At 33.6% G+C, this 26,813-nt stretch overlaps 1 protein-coding gene across 1 annotated transcript in view; it reads right to left on the bottom strand.

Moving 5' to 3' along the window:
* Window positions 1-13,706: 13,706 nt before the first annotated feature.
* LOC149528413 (DENN (AEX-3) domain-containing protein) overlaps window positions 13,707-26,813 on the bottom strand; it is an 80,783-nt gene continuing 67,676 nt past the window's right edge. The window contains exons 14-19 of the mRNA XM_089809495.1: window positions 19,232-19,282; window positions 18,666-18,743; window positions 15,966-16,100; window positions 15,029-15,136; window positions 14,833-14,898; window positions 13,707-14,121 (exon numbers count right to left, since the gene is read on the bottom strand). Of these exons, the coding sequence (XP_089665621.1) occupies window positions 14,053-14,121; window positions 14,833-14,898; window positions 15,029-15,136; window positions 15,966-16,100; window positions 18,666-18,743; window positions 19,232-19,282 (507 nt within the window). The 3' untranslated portion in view covers window positions 13,707-14,052. The remainder of the gene's footprint in view (window positions 14,122-14,832; window positions 14,899-15,028; window positions 15,137-15,965; window positions 16,101-18,665; window positions 18,744-19,231; window positions 19,283-26,813) is intronic.

Raw genomic sequence — 26,813 nt, 5'->3', positions numbered from 1 at the left:
CTTATTCTCTTCATTATACCAAGACATCCCCTATTATGGTTTGTGGCCTTGATATGGTTGAGTGGATTTCTATCAACAATACAAGTCAATGTATAGCTTTTATTGGTCTTGGCCTTCTCTTCTAGATCTAAATCACTAGATGATTGATCATGAAACCCCTAAGTTGTTGGTGCCATTGATATCTTCACTTGTGCTAAAGGTTTTTCATTGTTTAATTTTATTCTTCTAATGACCAAGACTTGGTGCAAAGAAATTTATGGACTTGGGGAATTAATTTTCTCATTAAAAGCTTGGATAACTTTTAATCCTATTAATTAACCATTCAATATGTGTCTAATGTAGGGTTTTCTTCTTAATCTTTCTCTTCGATTTTTGGAAGTCTCTTGTTATGATGCAATTACCAACTCTATGACCACTTGTAGAAGGTTGATGATACCACTTGCTTCATTGGTCAGAGTTAACTCTCTCTAACTAAAATCATGGACAACTTTTGACCCTCTTATTAAAAACACTTAATGTGTGTGTAATGTGGGTTCATCTTCTTAATCATTCTCTTCATTTTTAAGAAATATCTTGTTATAAGATCATTGTGAACTCAATCGGCCACCTCTTGAAGGTTGATGATACCACTTTCTTCATGGGCTATTCTACTTTTGACCACATCTTAATCGGCATTGACATCTAATCTAAAACTTTCTCAAAATATATAGTTCTTAAAGGTTATCAACTCAACAACTAGATTATGAGGGGGGGCCTTTCATTGTATGGATGCTTCTCAACCGATCACCTAACTATAGATTTCTCTCTCTCTCTCTCTCTCTCTCTCTCTCTCTCTCTCTCTCTCTCTCTCTCTCTCTCTCTCTCTCTCTCTCATGTCATAAATGCACTATTACTTGGTTGGAGGATATTAATGGTGATTGATTGGGTCTGAGGGATTCCAATTCTTCTCTTGATGACTCTTTGCAAGTTGATGATTACTTATCCTAAGATTATGTTGTGCCTCTCAATAATAGTGTGGCCTCCTCTAGTCCAATGCAATTTACTCTCGTTGCGTATGTTCTACTCTAGTCCTTAGTGGTTGATGCTTAGTAGTTTGTTGTAAGTATTATAGACATTCCAAAGGAATTTCCCTTCTTGATCCCATTTGTAATGATGTTATATACAATAGCATTACATGTACTATTATTATGAATAGAATGAAAAGGTGGCTTTTCCTCCTCCCAAACTCATCCCCAAGTTGTAAGTAAATTTATTCCCAACCCTTAGGTGGGTTCCAAGTTGTACTATAGTGTGTAGTATATGACTCATTTTGGCCTTCATTTTTATATCAAAAGTTTGTTTGTGACCCAACATATGTGGGGTCAACAAACTTTTTTTGTTTCTTTTAGTAAAATAAGTAGTTGTCACTATAAATATTTATGTATAATGTTCACAACTTAGATGTCACCTCCTACCTTTTTCATTTTTTAAGTTTTGCATTTGGGTATCCATTATTATTATTGTTAAATATCCTAGGATTTTAGATATGTTGTAACTTGTAATAGCACTTTCAAATTTTATATGTGTTTCAAGTTACCTTCTCAAAGCATATGCATATGGTTTTAAGAGGCACATCTCCATAAAGACGTGTCGCTTCAACTCTCATTAGTTATTAATAGCATTTGCTTGTTGCCATGATTAAGAGTGTGATAATAACTTATACACACACACACACTCTCTCTCTCTCTAAATGAATTAAGTATATATCTCATATACATATACAAAGTATTTAATATATATACAAATATCTTCAGTGTGTTTTATCCAACTGAAACTACACTAACATTAACAATCCCTTAGGGAGGATAAACATAGGGGTAGATATTACACCATTGATAATATTAGAAATGACACATAAGGAAATTTTGATCAGAATAAGGTACTTAATAAGGTAATAGCCTATCATAATATCAAAAAATGGTATTCACCAAATACTTGAGCAATGTCCTATCAGAATATCAACATATGATATTCACCAAGTATTCAATAAGGTAATAGCCTATTAGAATATCAACACATGATATTCACCAAATAAATATCATATATCTATACAAAAAACTCATAGATCATCAAGTGAATAACATCTAACACGTTGTTGTTGATTTACAAGATGAATCCATCATGATCTTTTTCAACATTTATATAAAATGTATAGCATGATTTAAGTTATTATAAGATTGTCACCTCCCAATAAATTATGCATTTATACAAGGATGATCATTCAAAAATTGTCACTTCCTTATGATGTAACATGGAGAAGGTAGATACGCAAACAACATTAAAACTTTACATGAATTCACCACAAATACTATCTTGTAGTGTTGTTAGTACATCCACCATGAAACATATCAGATAATAAGGTTTTCACCTCAAACTTATCTCTCATAGACAAGAATGTATTACAAGGGATTTCACTTGGAACTTCATCTTCACGAAGAAACACTAAACTTTTGACCTCCTTTTCAAGGTTACTAATAAAGTGTCAAAACTCCCTTTGAATCTGATATCAACTTTTTCTGACCTCGTAGTACAAGGTTGTCTCTAACGAAGTGTCAGACTCCCTTTGAATCTATTATCATCCCTTTAACATCCTGGCACAAGTCTTCCCATGTTTCCCTAGTTCAACAGTTATCCTAATAGAAGAAGGCCTTCCAGCCTACATACATGAAACTTTATCTCATGAATCATAGTTCTTTAACTGCTATAGTTTCTCATTACTAGAGAATCCATCTCGACATGGTCTACTCCCTCTGAATTAATACAAACAAGATCATTAAAAGTTTGACTAAAGCATATCTTTTCTCTTTATCCAAGGTTGTCTCTAATGAATTGTCAAACTCCCTCTTATAAGTCTAGGCTGAACTCCAATCCCAAAAATTATAGGACCATCATGATTGGGCATACATTTGCCAAACTTTATGCTACAACATTGAATACTATTTTATCCAGTGAGCTCGACAGGAGGAATTGCAAGGCTAAGGGTCAAGCTGGATTCAGGGCAGACTACCAGACCATGGATCATATCTTTACACTATGGGCTATTATTGAGGAGGCTCAGCATCATTTGGAGAAAGTCTACTTATATTTTTTGGATTTTCATAAGGCTTTTGATTCCATCCCCAAAGCAGCCCTTTTTCAAAGACTGAGAGATATTAGTATTTTTGAGATCTTATTGATAGCTATTGCGAGGTTATATGAGATAGTGATTGGTAGACTTAGGACCACAGAGGGCCTCTCTGACCCTATCCAGAGCACCATTGGAGTGAAGCAGGGCTTCCCTCTCTCGCCCACCTTGTTTGGGATCTATATTGATGAGCTTGAGGTTTTTCTCAATGACTCCTCACTTCCAAGTGATGGTTTTCATCTACACCAGGTATTGATCTCCATCTATACTTTACAGCTTTCATCTCCTAGGAGTCAGGCCTAGACACAGCTTATTACAACCTTCTTCTCACCCTTAACTTAGGTTCGGGGTGTGAAACGTTTGTACAGTTTCCTTAATATGGGTCACTCTAGATCTGTGGGACCTGGCAGGAACCTCTTCACCAACGAAACTCCTCTTGTAGCACTCAGCTTCATCACAAGGCCTCTAGTAGCTGCATTGATTAGTCATTGTTGGACTTTTTCCCTGTGAGGATAGATACCTAATATTTTTCATGATGTCTCCTACTTTCTTCTTCTTTTGTTGTAATTGTTATTTTGTGGACATCATTTGATGCTTCGTTTGTCTACTATTTTCTTGGTGTAAGCTTCTAGTCCCATAGGCCCTCATTTTGGTCTTTTGTGGGACATTAATAATATTATCTAATCTTATCTTATCTTGATATAGAAGGATACTTCATAATCACAATCATGAAAAATATTCTCTTTAAGAGCCTCACTTTATTTGTTGTGATCATTAGATGACTAATGAGTTCTAGATCACAACTTCTTAGGAGCTATTGCCATAAGATTGAGTTTTGAACAATATTTGATAGCATGTGTAAAGTACAAACCTTCATTTCTTACAAGAACATTTATCTACACATTAACATCATTGATCCAATGAAGGTCCATATGTGTCAAATCTGAAAATGCCTTTTGAGTCATCTACCCTATGAATCATCATCCCTCTAAGAAGGTTCATGTTGTAACATTGATTGTGTCTCTTCTCTGAAATCTCCCTAGGATGATTCAAATGGAAATAGAATATTGGTATGTCTCGTATGTATCTTCAACAAACAATCATATAAATGATACTAGCAGTTCCATACTTTTGTGCTTGAAACGATAAGTCGATAGGTGCTCAATAATAACATTATTTTTTAAAAAGAACTGCTAGAAGAATAGCTCCCGCCTGTGTTTTTGAAAACTCCATTCTTGCCCATGATGCTTCAGCTCCTACCATTTCCGCCCATGATTCTTTTTCCTGCATTGCTGTGGGGGTGGTTGGTGGTGCAGCGACAGCCTTTTTTGTGGCCAAGCTCCATGTAGCAACTTCTTCTGTTATGACTATCGATGCCTCTGGTGCAGTTGTTCCTACTATGGGAACCTCTCCTACCCGTGTGGTTATTGGTCACTCTCTTATCTCCTATATAGATGTGGTGGATTTTGAAGCAGGTATTGCTTTGGCTTTGAGGAAAGGGTCTCGTCCGGTTGTGGCTAATCGAGAGGTTGTGCATGTTCCTATTTGTAAGTCGCTCTTGCTTCACCTTGAATATAACATTGTTGATGAGGTTAACACATTTGCTAATGATTTCTCTACTACTGCTACTATCTTTTTCTTTAGGGTTTTTTGGCCCTCTCTCACAAATATGCATGCTTGGATATCCAAATTATGGGAACCAATCATTTTAGATTTAGTTTAGATCTACTTGTGGCTAGGGTTTTTTTTGTGAAATTGTCTAATGATGAGGATAGGGATTTTGTCCTGTGTCATGGGTTCTCTTGGGAGGAACGGTTCCTCCTAATGGCCAAACCTTGTTATCTGGCTTTCAACCCGACTAAGGAGTTCTTTGATAAGATTCCTCTTTAGGTTCGATTGTTGAATCTTCCCCTTCATCTATGGCATGACTTAGTCTTGGAGGTTGTGGGCGATGGCCTTGGGGATTTTTTAATGGTTGATTTGGTTTCATCCAATGACTTCAAGACAACGTATACTCGTATCCTTGTGGAGATGGATATCTCTAAAGGGCTCCCTGTTATGATTAAGTTGCCTTCTCCAAGTGGTTCATGGATCCAACTTCTTGATTATGAAGGTATTCCCTTCAGATGTAGGAAGTGTCATAATACTAGTCATCTTGTTGCTCGTTGCTCTTCTGATAAGGTCAAATCAAAGAAATCACCTTCTTGGTGGTTGGGAATTTCAGATGATCATTATACAGTTCATAAAGTTGCCTCGATTGTGGAGGGGTTGAATAGTCCTTCACATAATGATCTCACTTTGGATGAGGATTTTGTTGATATCTCGCATGTTGTACATGGTGTCCCTTCTATGATTTTCTCTCAAAGTTTTGTTGATGTTCCATCTCTTGTCGACTCAATGGTTCCTGACTCTTTGCCTACTTTGAGTCAGAATTTCATTGTTATCCCTTCTTCGGTTGTTCTTGTCCAAAACACTACTTCTAGCTCTCAAAAGAAAGGACCAAAATGTAAATCTCGATGGTCTATTTGTGACTTGGGTTATTTGCCCTCTTGTTAGGAACATTTGTGTGTGCCTCTAGTTTGTCGAGTGATTTTCCACAGTTGTCTAAGATTCTCATTGTTATATCTTTCTTGTCCAATTGTATAAAGGTTTCGGGTCCTTTCAAAACCTATTTTTACTTAATCAAAACATTATTTTTAAAATATAATCTTATGCGAACAAATTAGATTATTAATAATTTTCAATTTAAATAACATAATATTTACTAATTTTTAAATAGATTAATAAATATTATTTATTTAAATTTAATTTATCAAATACGAAAAAAATCATTAAAAAAATTTCATCAAAAAACTGTCTTTAACAAATATTCTATTAATTAAATAAATTATAGAAACTAAAAAATAATATTTAAAGAAAAAGCTAAACTAATATGAAAAATAATTTAAAATAACTTAAAAACTAAAGCCTAAATCAATTTTAGAAATGAGAAGTTAAATAAATAGATATCACAACATGAGCTAATGTGGAGAGCACAAGTAATTATATTTTAAATAAATATAAAAAGAAAAATAATAGTTAAAAGTGAAGATTTAAAATATAATTTTATGTGAACAAATTAGATTTTTTATAATTTTTAATTTAAATAATATAATATTTACTAAAATCTTTTAAATAGATTAATAAATATTATTTATTTAAATTTAATTTATCAAATATAAAAAAATTAATCATTTAAAAAAACCCCTTAAAAAATCTATTATGAAAAATTAATAAGAGAAATACAAAAAAATAATATGAAAAAATAACGACGTCTCTAACAAATGTATATTCTATTTACTAAATAGATTATAGAAACTAAAATAATAATAAATTTATTTTAAAAAAAACTTATATTAAAAAAAATGAAAATAATTTTAAATTTTAAATTTAAATCAATATTAAAAATCAAAAGTTAAATAAATAAAGATCACAACATGAGGTAATGTGGAGATCACAAGTAATTATTTTTTTAAGTAAACAGAAAAAGAAAAACAATAGTTAAAAGTGGAGATAACAACTAATAAATATCAATACAAGACTTAAAAATGGAGGTAGATAAAAATGACCGGTAAATAATTAATGGGAAGGAATTACAATTTTTCAGCTAAAATGACAACTTTTCTAGCCAACTGACAACTTTTTTGACAAAAAATCTCTTTTGGGAGGACCCTTGGGGAGGAAGCTCTCTTCTAGGAGGACTCTTGAGATTGGCATCCCCCATTAGAAAATATGAATATACTAGTTGATCTTAAAGAACAATTAATCCAAGTCTGGGGGTGTAAAGTCAGTAATTATAAAATCAAAAATGATATTAATGATAGCATAAGTTGGAGATGGAAAAATTTAGATAATATTGACTTAGAACCAACAATAAAAAAAAGGTGTATGAAGACATCATTAATAAGAGGAAAATAAAACAACTAGTGAGAAATGACAAACTCATATGGGCAACATCAAAAGATGGAAGGTATAACATGAAGAATGTTTATAAAGCAATCACTTAGTCTCAAAGATGGGAAGAAGTATATACTCCCCTTAAACTTTGTCGGGATTCTTCCTGTCTACCAAAGGCAAGCTTCTTTTTGTCGACCGCCTCACAGGATAGGATTCTAACTACTGACAGACTTAGAAAGTTGGGCATTGAGGGGCCTTCTATATGTGTGCTATGTAAGAATGACAACGAAGAAACTAATCATCTTTTATATAAGTGTTCATATACACAAAAGTGTTGGGAATGGCTCCAACATATGTTGGGTTGGACCACACCCTTGCCTGAAACTCTGAACGATCTAATTAAGGGCTAGCCTATGGACAATAGTAGAGGTATCTATGATAACCTCTGGAATATTTTCCTTTCTATCCTTGTTTGGGATATATGGAAAAAAAAAGGAATAGAAGAATATTCTTCGATCAAGAGATAATGGCTTGTGAGATAACTAATAAAATCGAAGTCTGTATAATTGAAACATTAAACTCTCATCTTAGAAAGATTCCAAAAGAGGAAGGATCATTTTTAAAATAGGATGGTCTTATGAAAAAAGGTTGGAAAAACCTAGTTAATCCCCCACTAATGTATCAAAAAAAGAATAAAGAGGCTAGGAGCAAATGTAGTTGGAACTCACCCCCAACAGGATGGACCAAATTAAATTTTTATGGAGTCTCAAAAGGCAATCCTAGTACTACAGGGATTGGATGCATCATTAACAATGATTTTGACAATAGGATCAACCACTAACAACCTTGTTGAATTAGAAGCCCTTCAAGAAGGCATCCAAATCTACCTGGAGCTAAGCACTTCAAAACTTATTATTGAAGGAGATTCACAGATTATCCTAAATGCTATCAAAAAAAGGGAGACACCTAATTGGGTTCTAAATTCTAAATTGGAAGAAGTTCTAAATCTCTTGGACCGACTCAAAGATATTTTGATTATGCATATTTTTTGAGAAGGTAATAAAGTAGTAGACCAGTTAGCAAATAAGGGAGCTAATGGTGAAAATTTTTTAATATTTAGTTGTAAGTAAACTAATCGGAAAGTAAACAACAATATTAAACAAAACTGGATAATGTAAAATTAAGTCATATTAGCTAAAATAGTATATCATACTAACTATTAATATAAATGCATACACATCTGAGCATATAAAGACATAAAAAACTATAGATATATATGTATACCTTCATGTATAAAAGTGAAAGCATTGACTCCTTGTAGAAATCAACGGGAAAGATGGAAAATTGGAAAAGTTTTTTTCCAAAATGTTGATAGATTTTAAAATAATAAATTTGAATTCAAAATAATAAAAGTTAAGATAATAATACTTTCAAATTAGAAAGGAATTGTCAAAAGGCCCTTAGTCTACTGGTGAAGTTTAAAGGCTCACAAAGAGCCCACCAAGGATCAAGTTTTGCCAAGTGCAAGCCCCCCGACATCTAAAAGGGATGAGGTCAAGATCGTGCCCCAGGCGAATTTGGCAGAATGGATACCCCTCAATCATTGGTTCTTAACCAAAGAGGCTAGGTGAAAAAGCTAACTTTCATTCAAAAAAAAAAATTAAAAGGAATGCAGTCAGTATATTTGGGAGCGCAATTTTGGACACTTTTAAACTCTTTATCCCTACGTCTAGTAGTTCTCTAGGCGGAGTCTTACAATTTAAGTTTAAACCATGTAACCTCATTAATTCTACTGTTTCTTCCATCATTTCATGACACTAGGCATCATCATATACCAATATGATTCGGTTACATGTAGGTGGAATCAACAGATGATGTCTAGTATTCAAGGCTTTTCTAGATTCTTCGTTTGAGATTTGTTAGTTCTCTATTTATAGTTTAATTGGTATTGGACGCTTCTTACTCCATAATCTGTTTCAGTCTGATTGAGTTATAAGCTTAGGATGGATACCAATATCAGTTTATTTCATGCCTCGGAGGTGCAGACCATGGCATTTAAAGGAAATGTGAAATCAGAAAGATGGAATCAACTATTAAATCATGTGGATGACATGACTAGGATTGTTGTGAGTCATGTCTTAGGGGAAGGTATGTTCAATTATAATCTCTCTTCGAGAACCAACAATGACATTATAGGTTCTTTCATAGGTTGTCTTGTCAAAGCCAAAGTAGAGAAGTGGACTATGATTAGGCTTTGCTACAATTTTTTCAACCCAATTTGGTGTGTAGGTCTTGAAGAAGCAATTATGAGTATTGATGAGAAATGTAGGATCCCTCTCCCAGAGATGTACATGGCACATCCACCTAGAAGCTTTGAGTTGGCCATTGTTCCTAGGCACCCCTCTCTAGTTATTCGAAAGAATGCCTTATTTTTTCAAGTTTGGCCGAAAATAGAAGCTAGCATACATTTTCTTCTTAGGTGGAGAGGGATCTTAGAAGATCATAACAAGGACAAGCTCAAGAATTTTCTCTGCATCTTTAACTCCTATATACAACTGGGAGTGTAGCTCAAGAATCTGGAAGCTCTGGATTTTCTATATTACGAATATGGAAAAGTCCAATAGGGAGAAAAGTGCTTTTGAATTCTCGCCAAACTTTCAAATCGAGAATCTAAAGGATATTGTTGAAATCATCATGGTTTAGTGGAAATAGGGTATGTTGTTTATTGGTGCCCCCGACATGTTGGTTTTGTTTGAATGAAAAATATTGTTGATATCAAATGTTAGTTGGAGATTTTCTCTTCATGTTTCTCCTTTCTTGTAATTGGCATATATGTATTCTGGATAATTATAGTTTAGGGTCTATTGTCTCCTCCTTATAGCCTTAGAGGTTTTGATTTTGTGATGGGCTCCTCCTTATCCACCTTTCTGGCGATATTTTAGTATGTTAGGTTTCATTAGTCCTAGGCTATTATTATCACTATAATCTAAGTTTATCTCATTCCGAAATAGAATTATAGTTAGTGTTAATCTGTGTTGGTGAGTTTTGGCAACACATGTAAGATGATTTTAGGCTCTACATACAAGTTATATATCAATTATATAATAATTGTGATATTAATTTCAGTAACTATGTTGCAAACTTCAAATTCACTCATTGCATTCATTAAGACGAGAATGTGAAAGAAACAAATAAAGAATCAAATCTATCAATTATAGTAAGAAACAGAAAAAGGCAATAAAAGAACTTAACAAGAATGGTATTCCACCTCTAATACAACTTAACAAGCCTGGATAAATATATATCACTATTTTGGATATTACAAACATGTATAATCATTTAGAGGATTAGAATAGTGAAAATTGATAAATCAAAAACTAAGTCTATCAACGCATAATATATTACATATAGATAAGGAGAGAAACGTAATAAATATGTATTAGAAAAAGCAATTGCAAATCTTGTTGAATTGCTTCATTTACTCAAGTTGCTCTAACACTACTAATATTTGTGGAAAGAAAGACATTGATATGTAGGCTAATAGAAGAATTATTGCAAAAGGTATAAGAAGTTGCGATTAGACAACCCAAATACTGAAAGGAGATTAACTCTTCAAGGCAAAATCCTTGTTAAATTTCATTCAGAACTTTTCCTTTTTCCAGTGTTATGTTCCCTTCTCAAAAGATGTCTATATGTTATTTCATGTTTATCATATTTTGTATTATTTTAAAACTGGGGTATGCCCCTTTTAAATTGTATAATATAGGACTTTAGTCCCGGACAAGATTGGAGGTTTTCTTGCTCTATTATTTCATACCAGTGTCTGCTCTGTAATTTAAATTTAATTTATTCAAATATAATACAAGGCTTCGACCGTTTACTAATAAAATAAAATAAAAACCAAAAGTTAAATAAATAAAGTCACAACATGAGGTAATGTGGAAATCGCAAGTAATTATTTTTTTATAAATAAACGGAAAAGAAAAAACAATAGTTGAAAGTGGAGATAACAACTAATAAATATCAAAACAAGAGTTAAAATTGGAGTCAGATAAAAATGACTGGTAAACAATTAATGGGAAGGATTTACAATTTTCTAGCCAACATGAGAACTTTTCCAGCCAACTGACAACTTTTCTGGCCAACTAACAACTTTTTCGACAAAAAATCAATTTCTGAGAACAAAGTTCCCACAAATAGTCTATTGGCTAAAATATTGCCTCATTTTCATTGTATTCAAAAATATTTCCGAATCAATCTTTTATTTGTATTCATGACAGCCTATATTTAGATACTTGACATTTCTAGATATCTGAATAAGATCACTCTTCAAATGCTTTCGAGTGACGAAGATTTCACAATATACACGCAAGTAGAGACCCTGCTCTGAGACCATGTTATATATTCCAAGATTTTGGATATGTTGTAACTTGTAATGGCACTTGTCGATTTAATGTGTTTTTCAAGTTACCTTCTCAAAGCATATGTACATGGTTTTAAGAGGCATGTCTCTGTAGAGACGTGCCTCTTTAACTCTAATTAGTTATCAATGACATTTAATGTCATGATTAAGAGTATATATGTAAGTTGTACACACACACACACGCACACGCGCACACACACACACACACACACACATTAAATGAATTAAGTATATATCATAAGTGTCATTCATACATATCTTATGCTCAGAGACACCCTACTTTTCCTCTACTCATTTTCATTATTATTATATATTACAGGAGTCCTACTCATTAGTTTTGGATTGTCATATTTCCAAATTCACGTTGTAGTTCCAACATCATTCTCTACTTATGATTTTTCACCATAGCTTTACAACATTATGTACTTTCATGAGCGTTTTCCTTTCTTTTTCAATTAAGAACTTGTGACTAAACTCATATTAAGGGGAAATGAGTCTTTTATAGCATATCCCAAACCTGCATATGTTTTCACAAGATGTATAAATAGTAGTTACAAACTTGCATGTTTATCTATAAACTATTATAGATTATAACTACTTTCATGTATGGTTTTTATTTTCTGGTAAATGAGGTTTTTTCAAAAACTAAAAGAAAAATTTAAATTCTAAAGAACTACTTTGTTTTCAATTTTATACTTACATAATATATCTTTGATAAACTTAATTTGACAGACAACTGATGAACATTTTTAACAGCAATTTGTGGAGCTAATAGCCCTAACATAACAAATTTGCTACTTATTTTGAGCTAAACTCTTATGTAATATTTTTTTAAAAAAAATTAAACAGTAATTATACAAACAACATTTAGAAGGTAAATGAAGAAGAGGGAAAAAATGACGATATAATATTTTTTCAGTTAGCAGAACTACTTAAATATTTCAATTTATCCTTTCCTCACGAACCTTAACTTACTTAAAAGAGAGATTGTATAAAACAACGGCACAAGGCCATGGAATTATACGTACGAGGCCATGGAATTGTACGTGTATACATCACAAAATGATAAATGATCTAAACATATTTAAATTTTCGCAATATGTACATACATGCTTATGCATAGCGTATGTCATGAGATTTTCCTGCCGAGATCAATTATGGCAATAGTAAATGATATCATATATAATGGAGATCCGCAAGTTTCGAGAGAGAAATGTGTCATGCAAAATTTAACATTTATAGGTCCACGTGGTTATGTCTGCTGCACATGAGAGAAGAACTCGAGAAGTGTCACTCCTATTAGGCTCATTGGCCAACGAGGCAAATTGCTTTCTTAAGCGAAGTGACAGGGAAAAGGTTGAAATGTGTCTTTAAAACTAGTCATGGGTTCATCATACATGATGTGAAAATGGTGTTAGGCGAAGGATATTCTGAAAATGGATCATAGATATCGTGTCGATTCTGATATTCCTGCCATTTTTTTGGCTTCCTTACATGGCAGAGGCAATGTATAGGAAACCATGTGTAGAAAAGGTATTTTGACAAATGGGAACTATTTTTAAACTGAAACAAAAAAAACAATAAAGATTAGTCACAAACATTTCTGGGGGAATAAATTAAAATTTTAGTTTTCAAAGATTTAAAATCTAAAACATTTCCACCATCACTATTTCTGTGAAAATATTTCGCCTTAGTTTATTGGTTCCGCATCAATAAAAATGCAATCAATTATTTGTTTACAATTTAACGAAAATTAGTCTAGTCGTATTTTCTGTTCATCACATATAAATCAATCATAAGATATATGTCTATTTTCCAATAGGCATTACTTGCCATAGTACACGGTGTAAATAGTCCTTTTTTGGCTAAACTTCGCTACCATGTAATCAGTATTTTTATAGGTAAATGTTCAAAGAAAAATAATTTCTTTTTGAAATATGTTTGCTTTAAACTCTATGCAAGACTATGGGAGAAAATTAAAACAATCAAAATATAGAGTTAATTTCTATCTTAAACTTCAGATTTGTATTCTGAACTTCACGGATAAGGGTCATGACATATTTTTTTTAAGTTTCTGGGAGCCAGGAACATCTTTGAAATCCTGCTTGTTAGTATTACGAATCCAATTAATATTGAAAGGCACCTGCCTTAAGTAACTCTAGATGACCAAAAACTCGGGCCATCTGGACAAAGAACATTTTATTAGCTATAACTAAACTATTACAAAAATTATTATAGCGCTTGCCTAACTCATTGTATAATTTCACTATATCGTGTTCTCAGATGAATGTACATCGTGTTATGAACAATACATTTCATCAGTCATACAAATACTTCACTGACGAAACCCTACTTTCTGGGAAAGCCAGTTACAAGTATCGAAGAGACCAATTTTTAGACCAAGTATACAAGATCAATTAGGGGAATCTATTCAATACATCGTTGGACATTGAACTGCCTAGTTGTCCTCCTGCCTCGTAAGGAAACTGCATTGCAAATTAATGTACACGGTTGTGGCAAAACCTTGCCTTTAGTCACTTTCATAGCTTGAAAGTGCAGCATCTGTCAACCCTGAGAAAAGCTGTGTCTCAACTAGAAGCTGTAGCATTAGAAAAAGGAAACATTTAGAAATGCTTCATTAAACGTACAAGATAAAAAGTCTGTGCATGTACTCTCTACACTGCTGCCTGCATGACCATAGATGAGCAAAATTACAGTTGACGTAAATCTATTATGCCATATGCTATGCAATGTCCCCAATTTGGTATCTTGGTTAGAGGGTCAATATCGAAAAGCATGAAGTTAAGTAAAGTTGCATAATGCCTTCAACGAACCTCACATGGATTAGATAGATAACAATTCAATCTTCAAAGTGACTGTGAAAGTTGATTTCTATCCTCTAATGCCTGTGAGGTGCTTTTAAGGAAATTCCTCCCTAGTTCCCACAAACACTTGCAGTAAAATAAAATCCAGTGATAATTCTGGATTCAACCGTGTCAGTTAAGTTTTTCCATCACCATTTCAGATCACGCTCTGTGATCCATCATTGGGATGATGAAGAGGGAAAGGAGAAAAAATGGATAAAACATAGAGATACCTGCCACAGTACCTCTAATTAGCTATAAGCTATGTGCAATGCAAATATGTTGTTTTCCATGTGAAATATTCATGGTTGGTAAAATGGAGGATGATGTATGAGCCATAAACTAGAATTCAAGGACTTGCTCAGCAAAAAGATGTGATGCATCAAAAGAGGTTTAAAACATGATACAGAAAAACACTGTATATTACTCAATAGGGTTACAAGTACCTTTATAAATGGTTGATCTCTGCTAGGAAAAGAATCTATGAAACTATCCTTCAGAAGAAGTGAAACCTGAGAAATATGAGCAAAACCAAAACCTGATCTTAGGTAATAGCCAAAACATTTCATTAGGAAAGACAAATTAACTAAAGAGACATCTAACCCAAAAAACTAAAATGCACTCAAAGAACTCAAAGTTTACCCTATCATTATTTGATTGCACATTTGTAATCGTATGTGAACGTAAGTCTGAGCAAAATGACTCTAAATAGGTTCTGAGAATTGCAAGGAAATCTTCAGCTGCCTTCACCTGCAACAAAATGTATTATTAACACTTCAGTACAAAAAGAGAAGTGTAAGCAACAATAACTACATTTCAAAGAATTGGACAGGACGAGACTAATACGTAAAATTATCAATGACTATTACTAATAAATAACATCTAAACAAGGCATTATAAGTTTGAAAAGTAGAAGTGCATTAAATGCAGTTAATACTATAGTCAGAGGCTAGAAGAACAAAAATATTATATATACATATTTATGACTTAGTTCTGTGCAACAACAGATAAAGCTCCCATTGAAAAATCCCTTGTGTCTAAATACATTACTAGATGTCTCAAGTACAAAGGAAATTCCCAACTCCCAAGTACGGAAATATAGATCTGGGTAAACCTTGCTCAGACTTTCTTACACTGCGTTTATTAAAGTTTCAAAAGGTCTTCCTTCAACATATTTGTTAATTTTTTCCTTTGCAAGCTGGCAGCAATGTGGGTATTGAATTGTTTTATCCAACCCTCTTAATTCCTTGACAATATGCAGTTTACAAATTGATCCAGACAATCACCTGGCAGTTTCTTGTAATGCAGTGGCATGAAAGATAAACCACCATAATTGAAATTAAAAGATTAAAGCATAAATAGCCTTTCATAAATATGCCACAATACAGAAGAAAAGAGATTTTTCAAATCATTTGCAAAAGCTTGGCTAACTAAATTTTACCTTCTGTCAACATGAATTCACTACTTTCCTTTCTATTAGTAAATTAGCATTTTAAATTTGTCAACTTGTCCACATTCACTTTCAAGGGAAAAAGAGTAAATTAGGTCTGCTAAAAAAGCCTTGAAGTTTGAACAACACCTGCACTTCATTGCACTTGTACACGGGGTGTCTTCCTGCTGACTCGTTCTCCATTGCCAATTTTGCATGAATAGGTTCTAATGCTGATGCTAACTCTTTCTGGCGAGGCAATGATGGCATTGAGCCTGTCTTTACCTGGAAATGAGACATAGTAAAACAAAACAAAAAGGTCAAGTTAAACTTGTGAAGGATCAAAAGTTTACTCTCTAATTGCAATTAGAAGGTAAGACAAAATAAAAACCCATTAATACAAATATTATATATATATATATATATTAGAAAAGGCATATTCAACATGGAATGGCATTATCAAGCATAAGTACTTGGCACTAAAACTCAAATCTGAAGATAAAATAATCCAATAATGTACAGCTTATTCGTAGAAGAGTAAAGACTTCATCCAGTTTAAAATAGCAATCTGCTAAGTACCATTTAAATAAATACTAGAAAAACGCTTAAATGGTTAAGGGGCCTCATCCATGTCTTGTGCTCTAACCACAGCAGCATTTCATTGAAAGCATTTAAATTTGAAAAATTCTGACAGAGAAAAACGTCCAACTTATGTTCAGTGTTATTATGACACACAAATTTCAACATTAAATTGTATACGGAACACACCTCTTGAGAATTCATTGCACAATCCTACGATATGTTTGAAGGCATTTCCATCTTGAAAGTCAGACTAGTTTCGATCTTTAGTACAACCAACTCACAGCATCATTACATGTGTTTACAAAGAATATGTGAATTTTATTTTGTGTTCAAGACCTAAGACTTTGTGTACTCTAACCATTTCAGACAATTAGAAGCTAAATCAGTAGTTTGAATTCCTGATCATTTAATATAAATATTTTTGGCAGGTATTTTCAAAATATGCTGAGACAATCACAACCTATATAGTCCAAGAACATGTATTCTGCAAAGAAATGTAATAATGCTTGGAGATATTTGTTTATTAAAAATCTCCAAAATTCCTTGGGTATGACTACACACAATTCAATCATTATGTGGCTCGATTTCAGAATACATCTGAAAAGGTGTATTGGGGTCAATAATTTTTTCAAGTAGAGTATCCCTATCAATGGAAATTGCAATTTGAAGGCCATATCCATTGTGTTGTTTGATCAAGACAGGATTTAATTTGCAAGAATTGTGCAAATAACAAAGCCAGATAAATTGCATGCCCATAAGCCTCATTAATTGCTAAGAAAGACATCTTATTGATCAAATGGCATCCATATAAATTGACAGCCAAGCTAGAGCATCTACAAAGATTTACCTGCCGCTAAGTTATGACATGATATAAGCCCACCAGAACAGTGCAACAATTATCTCAAAGTAAAGGATTTGCCACAATGCCATTGCTAGAACCATTGAAAAATTTTGCAGATGAACACAGATGCGACCAAAAACAACAGCAAGAAACCAAAATTTTTGTGGAGAAAAGAAAATCACCAAACCCTTGATGTCATGCTAAAATCACCCATGGAAAACTTTTTGTTTTTTGAGAGAACTCCAAGAAAACTCCTCCATGATTTTTTGTGGAGAAAAATCAGGAAACACAACAAAGATTTTTTGGGGGGTAAAAATAATAGAACCCAATAGTAACTAACCCAAAAATAATTTTTTTAGGAAAAAGTTATAAGTAAAAATAATAGAACCCAATATTAACTAACCCAAAAATATTTTTTTTAGGAAAAAGTTATAAAACACAACATACCCAAAGTCTAAAAACAACCATAAGCAAGAACAAGAAAACCTTCCCGTTGCACAGAGGAGTAAACAATCCAACGCAAGTAGAGGCGGATGAACAGAAAAAATCCATAATTTCTATAGTTAAATCACACAGAAAGAAAAAGATAGAAGAAAACTCAAGTACAGAAAACACAATCCTGCGTAAACAGGCCATTTCAAGGCTCTAAAGCATTAGTGGAAATGCATTTAAAATCTCACTGCATAAACAGATTAACTCTCTGAGCAAAAGGTTGCACAGATTTCAGAAAGCAATGCCACAAACTAGAAGAAATCCTACCATTGACCAGAACAGAACAGACACAATTTTTTAGATACCAAAATGCGAGAATAATATTTTTTTTTCATTGAAGTATAAATTAAATTTTTTGAAAAAATTCCAGATTTTTTAATGAAACAAATTCCATGTAGGAGGCCAAATATTTTTTTTGTAAAATACCAAAACTTTAAAAATCCCATTGACTCGCTCTGATACCACATGTAATTTTAAATCAATGTATACAATATAGAAGAAAGGCTCTATTTTTAAGAGATTAAATGACCAATATTGAAACATTTGGTTTTAAAATTAATAGTCATTTCCCAAAGAAACGGAAAATTTATAGACATAAATTTTTTGATCTCTTAAGATTATAAAGGAAAGTATATTCAAAGAAAAATTGACCAAAATATCTACAGGGAAGTTATAATTTCCACAAGAGCATATAATCACATGATAATTGAGCAAGACAACGATGATTTGCAAAGAATTAGCTTGAAGAATATAACAAGGCTAAAAGTATTTTCAGGGGAAAAAGCCGCTCATTAAAAATAAAAGTTTATATGTTGACTGAATGTTAATAAGCTTGGCACACACAATTCTCTGCAGTTTTTGAATCCCACCATGTAACCCTAGTCTATTAGCATGTCTATATTTGACAGACAAGTTAAAATGTAAAAATTGCATACCTGGTCTTTGTATACATTCACACGTACAAGATTTGAAACTTTAGGCCTCACGTCATTTGGCTTGTGTTGAACACCAACCTTGTAAAAAAATTAACAATCAAAATCAAAAAGAAAGTTGACAAAGAAAAGTATCACAAGAAATTTTATAATTAAAATTGTACCAAACAAATTTAACCTTTTCAAATTTTGAAAAGTTTTCCATGTATATATAATAAAATAACAGTTATCATAGGCATACACCAAGTACCTTTCTAGCAGGCAAACATATAAAAACTTCTTCTCGGTGCAAAGATGCTAGATTAAAAAAGGCTTTCATGTAAGAGTATGCAGTAAGGTAGCATGTCTATAATGAACAATTACCCAGTTATATTTCAAGTTTGGAATTTCTATTAAAAAATTGTCTCACCCATTACCACATATGATAAGACATCCTTATTTCTACAAATGGACTAGCCATCTACGAGTTTTCATTACAAGGATTATTAAATGATGAATTTCAAATAATGTGTCAGTTAAAAGCAAACACAGAAACTACTGCAAAACCATGAACGGACTTCAAAACTTACAATAAATGGAACAGGAGCATCCAAGAAGTCGAGCATTTTTTTTGGTAAAACCTGAAATAGTCAAGATCAACATTCAATTAAAAATTAAAGATAAACTAACCGGTCAAGTGAGTCATACATGGACTCACTTGCTACACAGACTAAGCCAATGTAGCAGCAACATCCAAATGCAGACACTAAACAATGTGCTGTAAAGTTGAAAACATTGAAAAAAATGCATTCCAAGATCTATTTTACAACAGTTGAGCACTCCTTACAATCATAAATGCATTCCATTTACAAAATAAAATTCAATTTAATATTAGAATTTAATTTTTAAAATTCAAATCAATTCAATTTTTTAAATTAAAATAATATTATAAGTTTGAAAATAAAATAAACTTTATCAAATTTAATTCACTTTAATATTTAAGAGTTGAAAGGGGGATTTTGGGAATTTATTATTTCGGAATATGAATTTTTCCTTAATCATTATTTTTTTAAAAGGTAATGCGATTGTAGCCTAGGTTATTTTTCCTTTTTTATAAGTATTATATATTAGGCTCGAGTAGACTCGAACCCAAGACCTCCTAAATGAGAGGTTCACAATTTACCATTATGTTGTAGGCAGTGTAACAAGGGGACTCACACACCCCTCCCAAACCTCTAAGTACCCGTCCCCAAGACGTCCCCGCACCGGGTACTTGACTACCCAAGTAACCCCACCTCTGCCATTCCGCAACCATGCTGCCGCTAGGATGGGTAATTGAATTTCTATTTTAATTTTGATTTTTGAAAGTTGCTATTGGGTATGCTCTATTTTAATTTTGTATGTTCTACTGAAACATTATTTCATAACTAGAATTTCAAGTTCTATATGTATACTATACAACACCCTTCCCTGCCTTGTCCTCTGGCCATCCCCTCGCCATCCCAAAAAGGAAACCCATTTTCCCCGCGTTCCGAAAACTTGTCCTGACATACCCCAATACCAATGTTACATTGGTTGTAGGCTCTTGCCTTAATACTTATTTAAATACTAAATTCAGATTTTGCTGAAATATTTGTTTGGGTTCTTATGAATGGGAAAAATTTGATTGAGAATTAAATATCTATGATTCTAAATTATGAGAACTAAAGCTCTTGTAACGACACTTCGACAATGAAATGAGAAGGGGTTAGTGATAGAGATCGGGAAATTGAAGCTTATTTAAGGTTTTATTTGGGGATAATTAATACGCATGAAGGATCTAATTATACTTATATGCCCTTTATAGTCAAACGGATTTCAGACTTCAGAACATAACTTGAATTTGGTTGCAAAACTATAGTTGCATTATTAATGTGATTCTTTGTATGTGTTTATGATGCAACTTTATGGTGGATATTTGGGGGTTCAATTGACCCTTAGGATTTAAGATCTGAAGGCTTTGGAGTTTATTTCTACAAGAAAGGTATAGCCATTTTTATGTCTCGGTTAGTCCATGTGTGGTATTGTAACAACACTTGTTTCGATCATTTTGCCTTTTAACAAAAAGGGGGTGACAACCATTATTTTGTTTAAATCTATCTTATTTGGTCACCTTGTTTTACCTATTATGTAGTTCTCTACTCTAAATAATGTGATTCCTTATATGTGTTTATGATGCATCTTTATGGTGGATATTAGGGGGTTCAATTGACCCTTAGGATTTAAGATCCAAAGGCTTTGGAGTTTATTTCTACAAGAAAAGTATAACCATTTTTATGTCTCAGTTAGTCCATGTGCGGTATTGGAACGACACTTGATTGGATCATTTTGCCTTTTAACCAAAAGGGGGTGACAACCATTATTTTGTTTAAGTCTATCTTACTTGGTCACCTTGTTTTACCTATTATGTAGTTCTATATTCTGAATAATTATCTTTATGGATTATGTTACTCTATGTTCTCTATGGTTTGGATGGTTATGGATTATGAACTGTGTTGGAAGTGGATCATATTGATGTTGGATTATCATTATTCTCATGTTATGAGACTTTGCAGATTGTTATTATGATTATGAGATATCCATTATGGGATGGATGATATTTGGAGTCGTATTGGGATGGACAATGGATTCTTGTATAGATGTAATATGCTTTCCCATGCTACATTACTTTACTTTGGTGAGTTACATTATTATTGTTTGAGTCTTTTGTGGAATTAGTTTAATCTTCTCTTTGTTTTCTTTTTAATGGACCAATGGGGGTGAGTGCCCTAAGTGGTAGTCAAGGAAGCTCATTGTAAGTTGACTTAATAAGTGATAATTTAATAAACTTTGGGATTGGGTTAAAATATTAATAAGATAATTGTGTTCCTTGCACATACCTCGAGTGCTAGTACATGCTAGGATGGGAGTGGGAGAATATGCTTGATCGAGGTCTTGCATAGTTAGTAGGTCTTGTCTGTATGAAAGAATACTCATGCCACACATAGCCACTAGGGGGCCAAGGTCCTAAGAGAGTGTCAAGGTAACCATAGAGTTAATTCATGTGATGATACTTCCCCATATGCATCTTATGTTCCCTATAGTATTTATGTATTTAATTATCTGTGTGAGGCCTAACGTTATCTCCTCCGCACGGTGGGAGTAGGCCATTTAGGTTCCATGTGATACCATTGATATTTCGAACAAACTTAAACCAATGTTGAATGTTCCTGTAGCAATTGTACCTCCTTATTGATTCTTCTTGTTGGAGACTTGTGTTTATCTTTACATGTTTTTTATCATGTATCTTGTATCATTTGAGTTCCTTATGGGACAATCTATTATATTTGTACTTGAATATTATTACATACCCAGTGGATTGTGTAGTGGATGTTATGTCATTGAGTATACGTTATGGCATTAGTTGTATTTTTATATTCATTTATGAGTTGATGTATTTGACGTTTATCTAAATTAATAAAACTTCAACATACAAGATTCAACATCAAGGAACCCTTGAAAAATGTAATTTGTATTTGTATTGCTTATGTGTATGTGATGTGTATTTATTATACTACTTTTGCATTGTTATCACTGATGTTGTATAAACTATTAAGGGAAAAAAAAAATTGTTTAGTAAATATAGTGACATGTTAGGTTGATTTCTCTTGGATTCCCTAGCCGGGCGTTACATATACATGGACTAGGCTTTGACAATGTAGCAGGCACATCCAAATGCACAGACACCAAATAATGTGCTGTAACATTGAAAAAATGGCACTTTCAAGGTCTATTTTACTGCAATTGGGCACTCCTTTCAATCATAAATGCATTCAAACTCCATTGAGCTCATGACTTCACTATTTTTCAAGAGAAATTTCTGCAAACTTTGAAGTTTTGACATGAATGCTTTGGCAAGGTACATAGCATTAGTAGGACGGAGTTTTCTGCATTTGCAACCCTCCAAACGTTAGTTTTTTTTTGTTTGCAGCATTTGAGTGCGTATTTGAGAATGGAATCATTTTTTGGCAACACTACAAAGCAACAAAACCAAAGTTAAGGGCATGTTTCGTTATGTTTACAATTTTTTTAAAAACCAATAAATTTTTGTGCTTGGCATAGGTTTGCTCCAGCAGCATTGAGAACATCTTTGTGTGTGGTTGTGGAGCAATGGTGCCATTTGAAACACCCAGTATCTTTGCAAAGGAACTACTAACAGAGAAGAAGACTTTCAGAGTGAATAAGGTGTGAGTGAGATTTGTGTTTGGGCCAGCAAAGAGGGACTCTTGGGAATTACCAAAGTTCAATTTTGAATTACTTATCAAGCATTAGAACTAAATTTCTTATACATTTCTTAATTAAAGTAGTGATTACATTTCTAGATTTGTTTCACGTCCATTTGAATTAATGGAGAAAATCTAGCATTCTACATTGAAAAACCATCTGCAATTTTTGTATTTTTAAATTTTAATGCTAGGATTTCCAACATTTGTTTTTCATCTTTTTCTAATACCACCGTTTACAATTGCATCTAAATAGCATTAGGAAGTGGAAGCCATGGTTAAAGGGACACCACTTTGAAAGCACATCATACCACCACCAACCGCAAGATCTATCATTTATGATAATCACGACCTCGATGAGTGTAGGCATTAATTACATAGATCCTTGACAATAACATATAATTGTGCCATTCAGCCAAAGGTTGGAAGGGAGATAAATGTAGCCCTAGCTTTGATCAACACATTACAGAAAGTGAGGACACAAGCAGCCATTGTGTCAGTAACAAATCCTGAGGCGGTGAAAATATCAATAGAATATAGGGACAGATTGTGGGCCCCTTTCATGGTCCACAAATTTGAGACTTGTCCACTTCATTTAACTTCAGCCATGGTCAGAGCTTTTTTGTGCCACTAAACACACCAAGTTAGCATCCTTCAGTTAAAGGTAAAAATTAAAACAAGAACAAGAGTGAGGAGAAAAACATGGCTTGTAGAAATTATTGGTATTACTGCAACTTTCTGTTCAACGTGACAAGAAGTTGATATTGAAATCTAGTCACAGCCTTCAACATTGTTAGTGTAAAATGCACCTAATTAACATGTCTCGAGTGATCTGTTGCTCCAAATGCAATTACAAATACCCAGTCAATTGTGGAAACTGTGTATGAACAGAATAAATCTTTCCATAAGTATGGATACAATATATTAATAGTTGATTGGAAAAATGGAACCAAACATTCATCAAGCAGTTATATGATGATCTTAAAGTCTATCAAGGGCTCATGCACTGTCAACAATGCATAGCATTTGGGTATAATGTTGGAATAGGTTGCACTCGAAGTTGAAACAATCTATCTGACCACAATGTATCCTAACCAATAAATCTTTCCTTAATAATACTATCCTAGACTTCGATCCTACAATCACAACATGAAAGAAACAAATGCAATATACACGTATAACAAATCAGTAGTCATTCAAACCATAGTATATAATTAAGTTACAAGCACCAAGCCTAAGAGTGTTTGTCCATCCCAATCTTCTTGCTTAGCAGCTTGTATCTGCCATCTCTAATCATCTGTTGTCTCCCTGTTCATAGTTGCCGTCTTGTGGTTTCAGGCGGGGGTTATAAGGAATTACTTGACTTTGCAAGTGGTGCTCTCTTTGTCCTAGGCTTCAATGGACTTACTAGGACAGGATTCTTACAAACCCCTAATATATGGCAATCAACATAGACTTGATCATTATTGATTTTATGTATATAATCAACATATGTTTATGTAATAGTAAGAACGTTAGCATAACAAATATTCCAAAGAATATGAATTTATGCCTCGTTCAAATCATGGCTTCTTGATATCTGTCTTTGCTGAGTATGCATTTCTATTGATATTGCTGTATATTCTCAGATCTTGTAAAAATAACTGCTGTTTTTATTTCTCTTTCTCCTCCTTGCCTTCTACATTTTATATCTTATCATCCTCTTGAGGGGAGGCAACCATTGTGAATAGACATGCCTCTCCTTTCCCCAATTAATTGACTAATTGCCTAAATCCTTGATCGTGCCTCTTCCCTTTAATTAAAATGTAATTTAGTTGTTGCTTTTTTTTTATAAATCTAATTGCTGGGCTTGTAAAGGAGATCACTGGTTTCGATCTGATATCGCCGGTTTGTAAATTAATCACTTGTAACATGACTTCCAATGTTTCCACTTATATTTGGAATGTTCTATTGAGACAGCAACATGAGAGTATGCCCTTCCAAGATTGATTTGTCCTCAAGCAATTCATGTTTGGATGATTGAAGATCTCCTCTCCTCACGTAGCATTTTCCTTAGGTAGGCCCTTCCATGAGATCAAGAATTCAGGCATAAACTTATCCCTCAATCACTTCTCTTTCATCATCAAATAGGAGTAACTCCACACATGGGTGACTTGTTGCCCTAGCACTTTCTTCAATCGAGATACACGAAAGATGTTGTGGATATAGTTGTTCTCAGATAACTCCAATTCCTAAGCTACTTCACCTATTTGCCGCAGGATTTTATATGGTGCATAGAGTTGGGTCTTTAGTTTCTCCGCTTTCCTTAGCTTGATGGAGCTGATATGGCTATAACTGCAAGAATAGTAATACTAATTCTCCAATTTCAAATGACCTTTCAGTGCAGTTTCAATCTGCATAAACTTTTTTGTTGATTTCTGCAAGATATGAGTTGTCTTTAAGGGTGTTGCTTATGTTCATACTTAGTTGAATGAAATATTTTGCCCCCAGTACTCAGCTTTCTTGTGAAATCAACTTCTGAAAGGTAATTAGTTCGTATTGATGCAATGCTATGAAAGGACTTGTTTGATTGAAATGTGATGAGTAGTGTTGTAGCAATATTCACCAAGATGTAACCATTTATCGATGCATTTTATTGGCCAATAACATAATTCCTCAGGTACCCCTCTATCCACTTGTTAACAATTTCTGTTTTCCCATCTATTTGAGGGTGGTAACTTGTGTTAGCTGTAAGTTTTGTTACTACTAATAAAAAAAAGGTCTTGCCAACATAGACTAAAGAAACTGACGTCCTGGTCACCAACAATGTTCCTTAGAATACCATGAAATTTGAAGATTTATCTGAAGAATATTTTAACCATTTGTGGAACTTGATGTTCAGTAGATATTTTCAAAAATTGTGTCTATTTGGTGAGCCATCTACCACCATATAGCTGCAATCCTTCCCCTGAACTTTAGGTAACTTTGTTATGAAGTCCATGGAGATACTTGCCCATGTTTTTTATAGTACAGGCAAGAGTTGTAAAAGACCTATTGTTGAACTAACCACCAACATTCCCCTTCGGGATTCGTGACATGGTTTAACCACCTCCTATGCTCTGTATGTCTAGTGGTTGTATCGGGCATTGACAAGCTAATCTTTTGGTGCAACAACCCTAGCCGGTAACAAGTGGTATCAATGCTTGGTCGTAGGTTTGAATCTCCTCAGGTAACATTGAGTGATGGATTATTAGACTAGCTGCTAACATTACCCTTTGGGATTCGTGACATGGTTTAATTGCCTCTTGTGTTCTATGTCTAGTGGTTGTATCAGGCATTGATAGGGCCAATCTTTTGGTGCAACTATAGATGGACTACTGGTAGAGTACTGTCCAAGTTGCAAAAACTGATCGAGTTTTCTGGCCTGGCGAGTTTCACTGGTGCCAAAAAACTTGCTGCATTTTTCACAAAAAACTTGTCGAGTACTTGTCAATTTTTTCTTAAAAAATTGGTCATAGTTTTATAACAACAAAAGGCCCAAATAATTTTCATTTTGCAATATTCACTTTTATTTTGCTAAGAGGGGGAAAACAGGCTTCCAAACACTTGCAGACTAATTTCTATCATTTTGAATCAGACTTGAGGCAGATTTGGAGCAAAGTTTTTGAAGAGAATGGCATCAATGATTTGAAGAGGCAGGCTATTGAGAACAGGGTAGATTTGGTTTCACACTAGATGACATTGAGTTGAATGAGTAGACATTGCTAGTGCCAAAAGAAGCTAGAAGCAAAGCTACATCCAAGATGGAGAACGAGCCACAAACTGTGTCAAGCAAATAGAGTGGGGGTACAATCATTCCCAATGCAGACTTCGAGGACTCTACCCTCTAGTT

The sequence above is a fragment of the Cupressus sempervirens genome, chromosome 11 (assembly GCF_028749045.1).
Source record: "Cupressus sempervirens isolate cs-2001-9-10 chromosome 11, ASM2874904v1, whole genome shotgun sequence".
Classification (NCBI taxonomy): domain Eukaryota; kingdom Viridiplantae; phylum Streptophyta; class Pinopsida; order Cupressales; family Cupressaceae; genus Cupressus; species Cupressus sempervirens.
The sequence above is the reverse complement of the archived record's forward strand: the minus strand, read 5'-3'. Positions and strand labels throughout refer to the sequence as shown.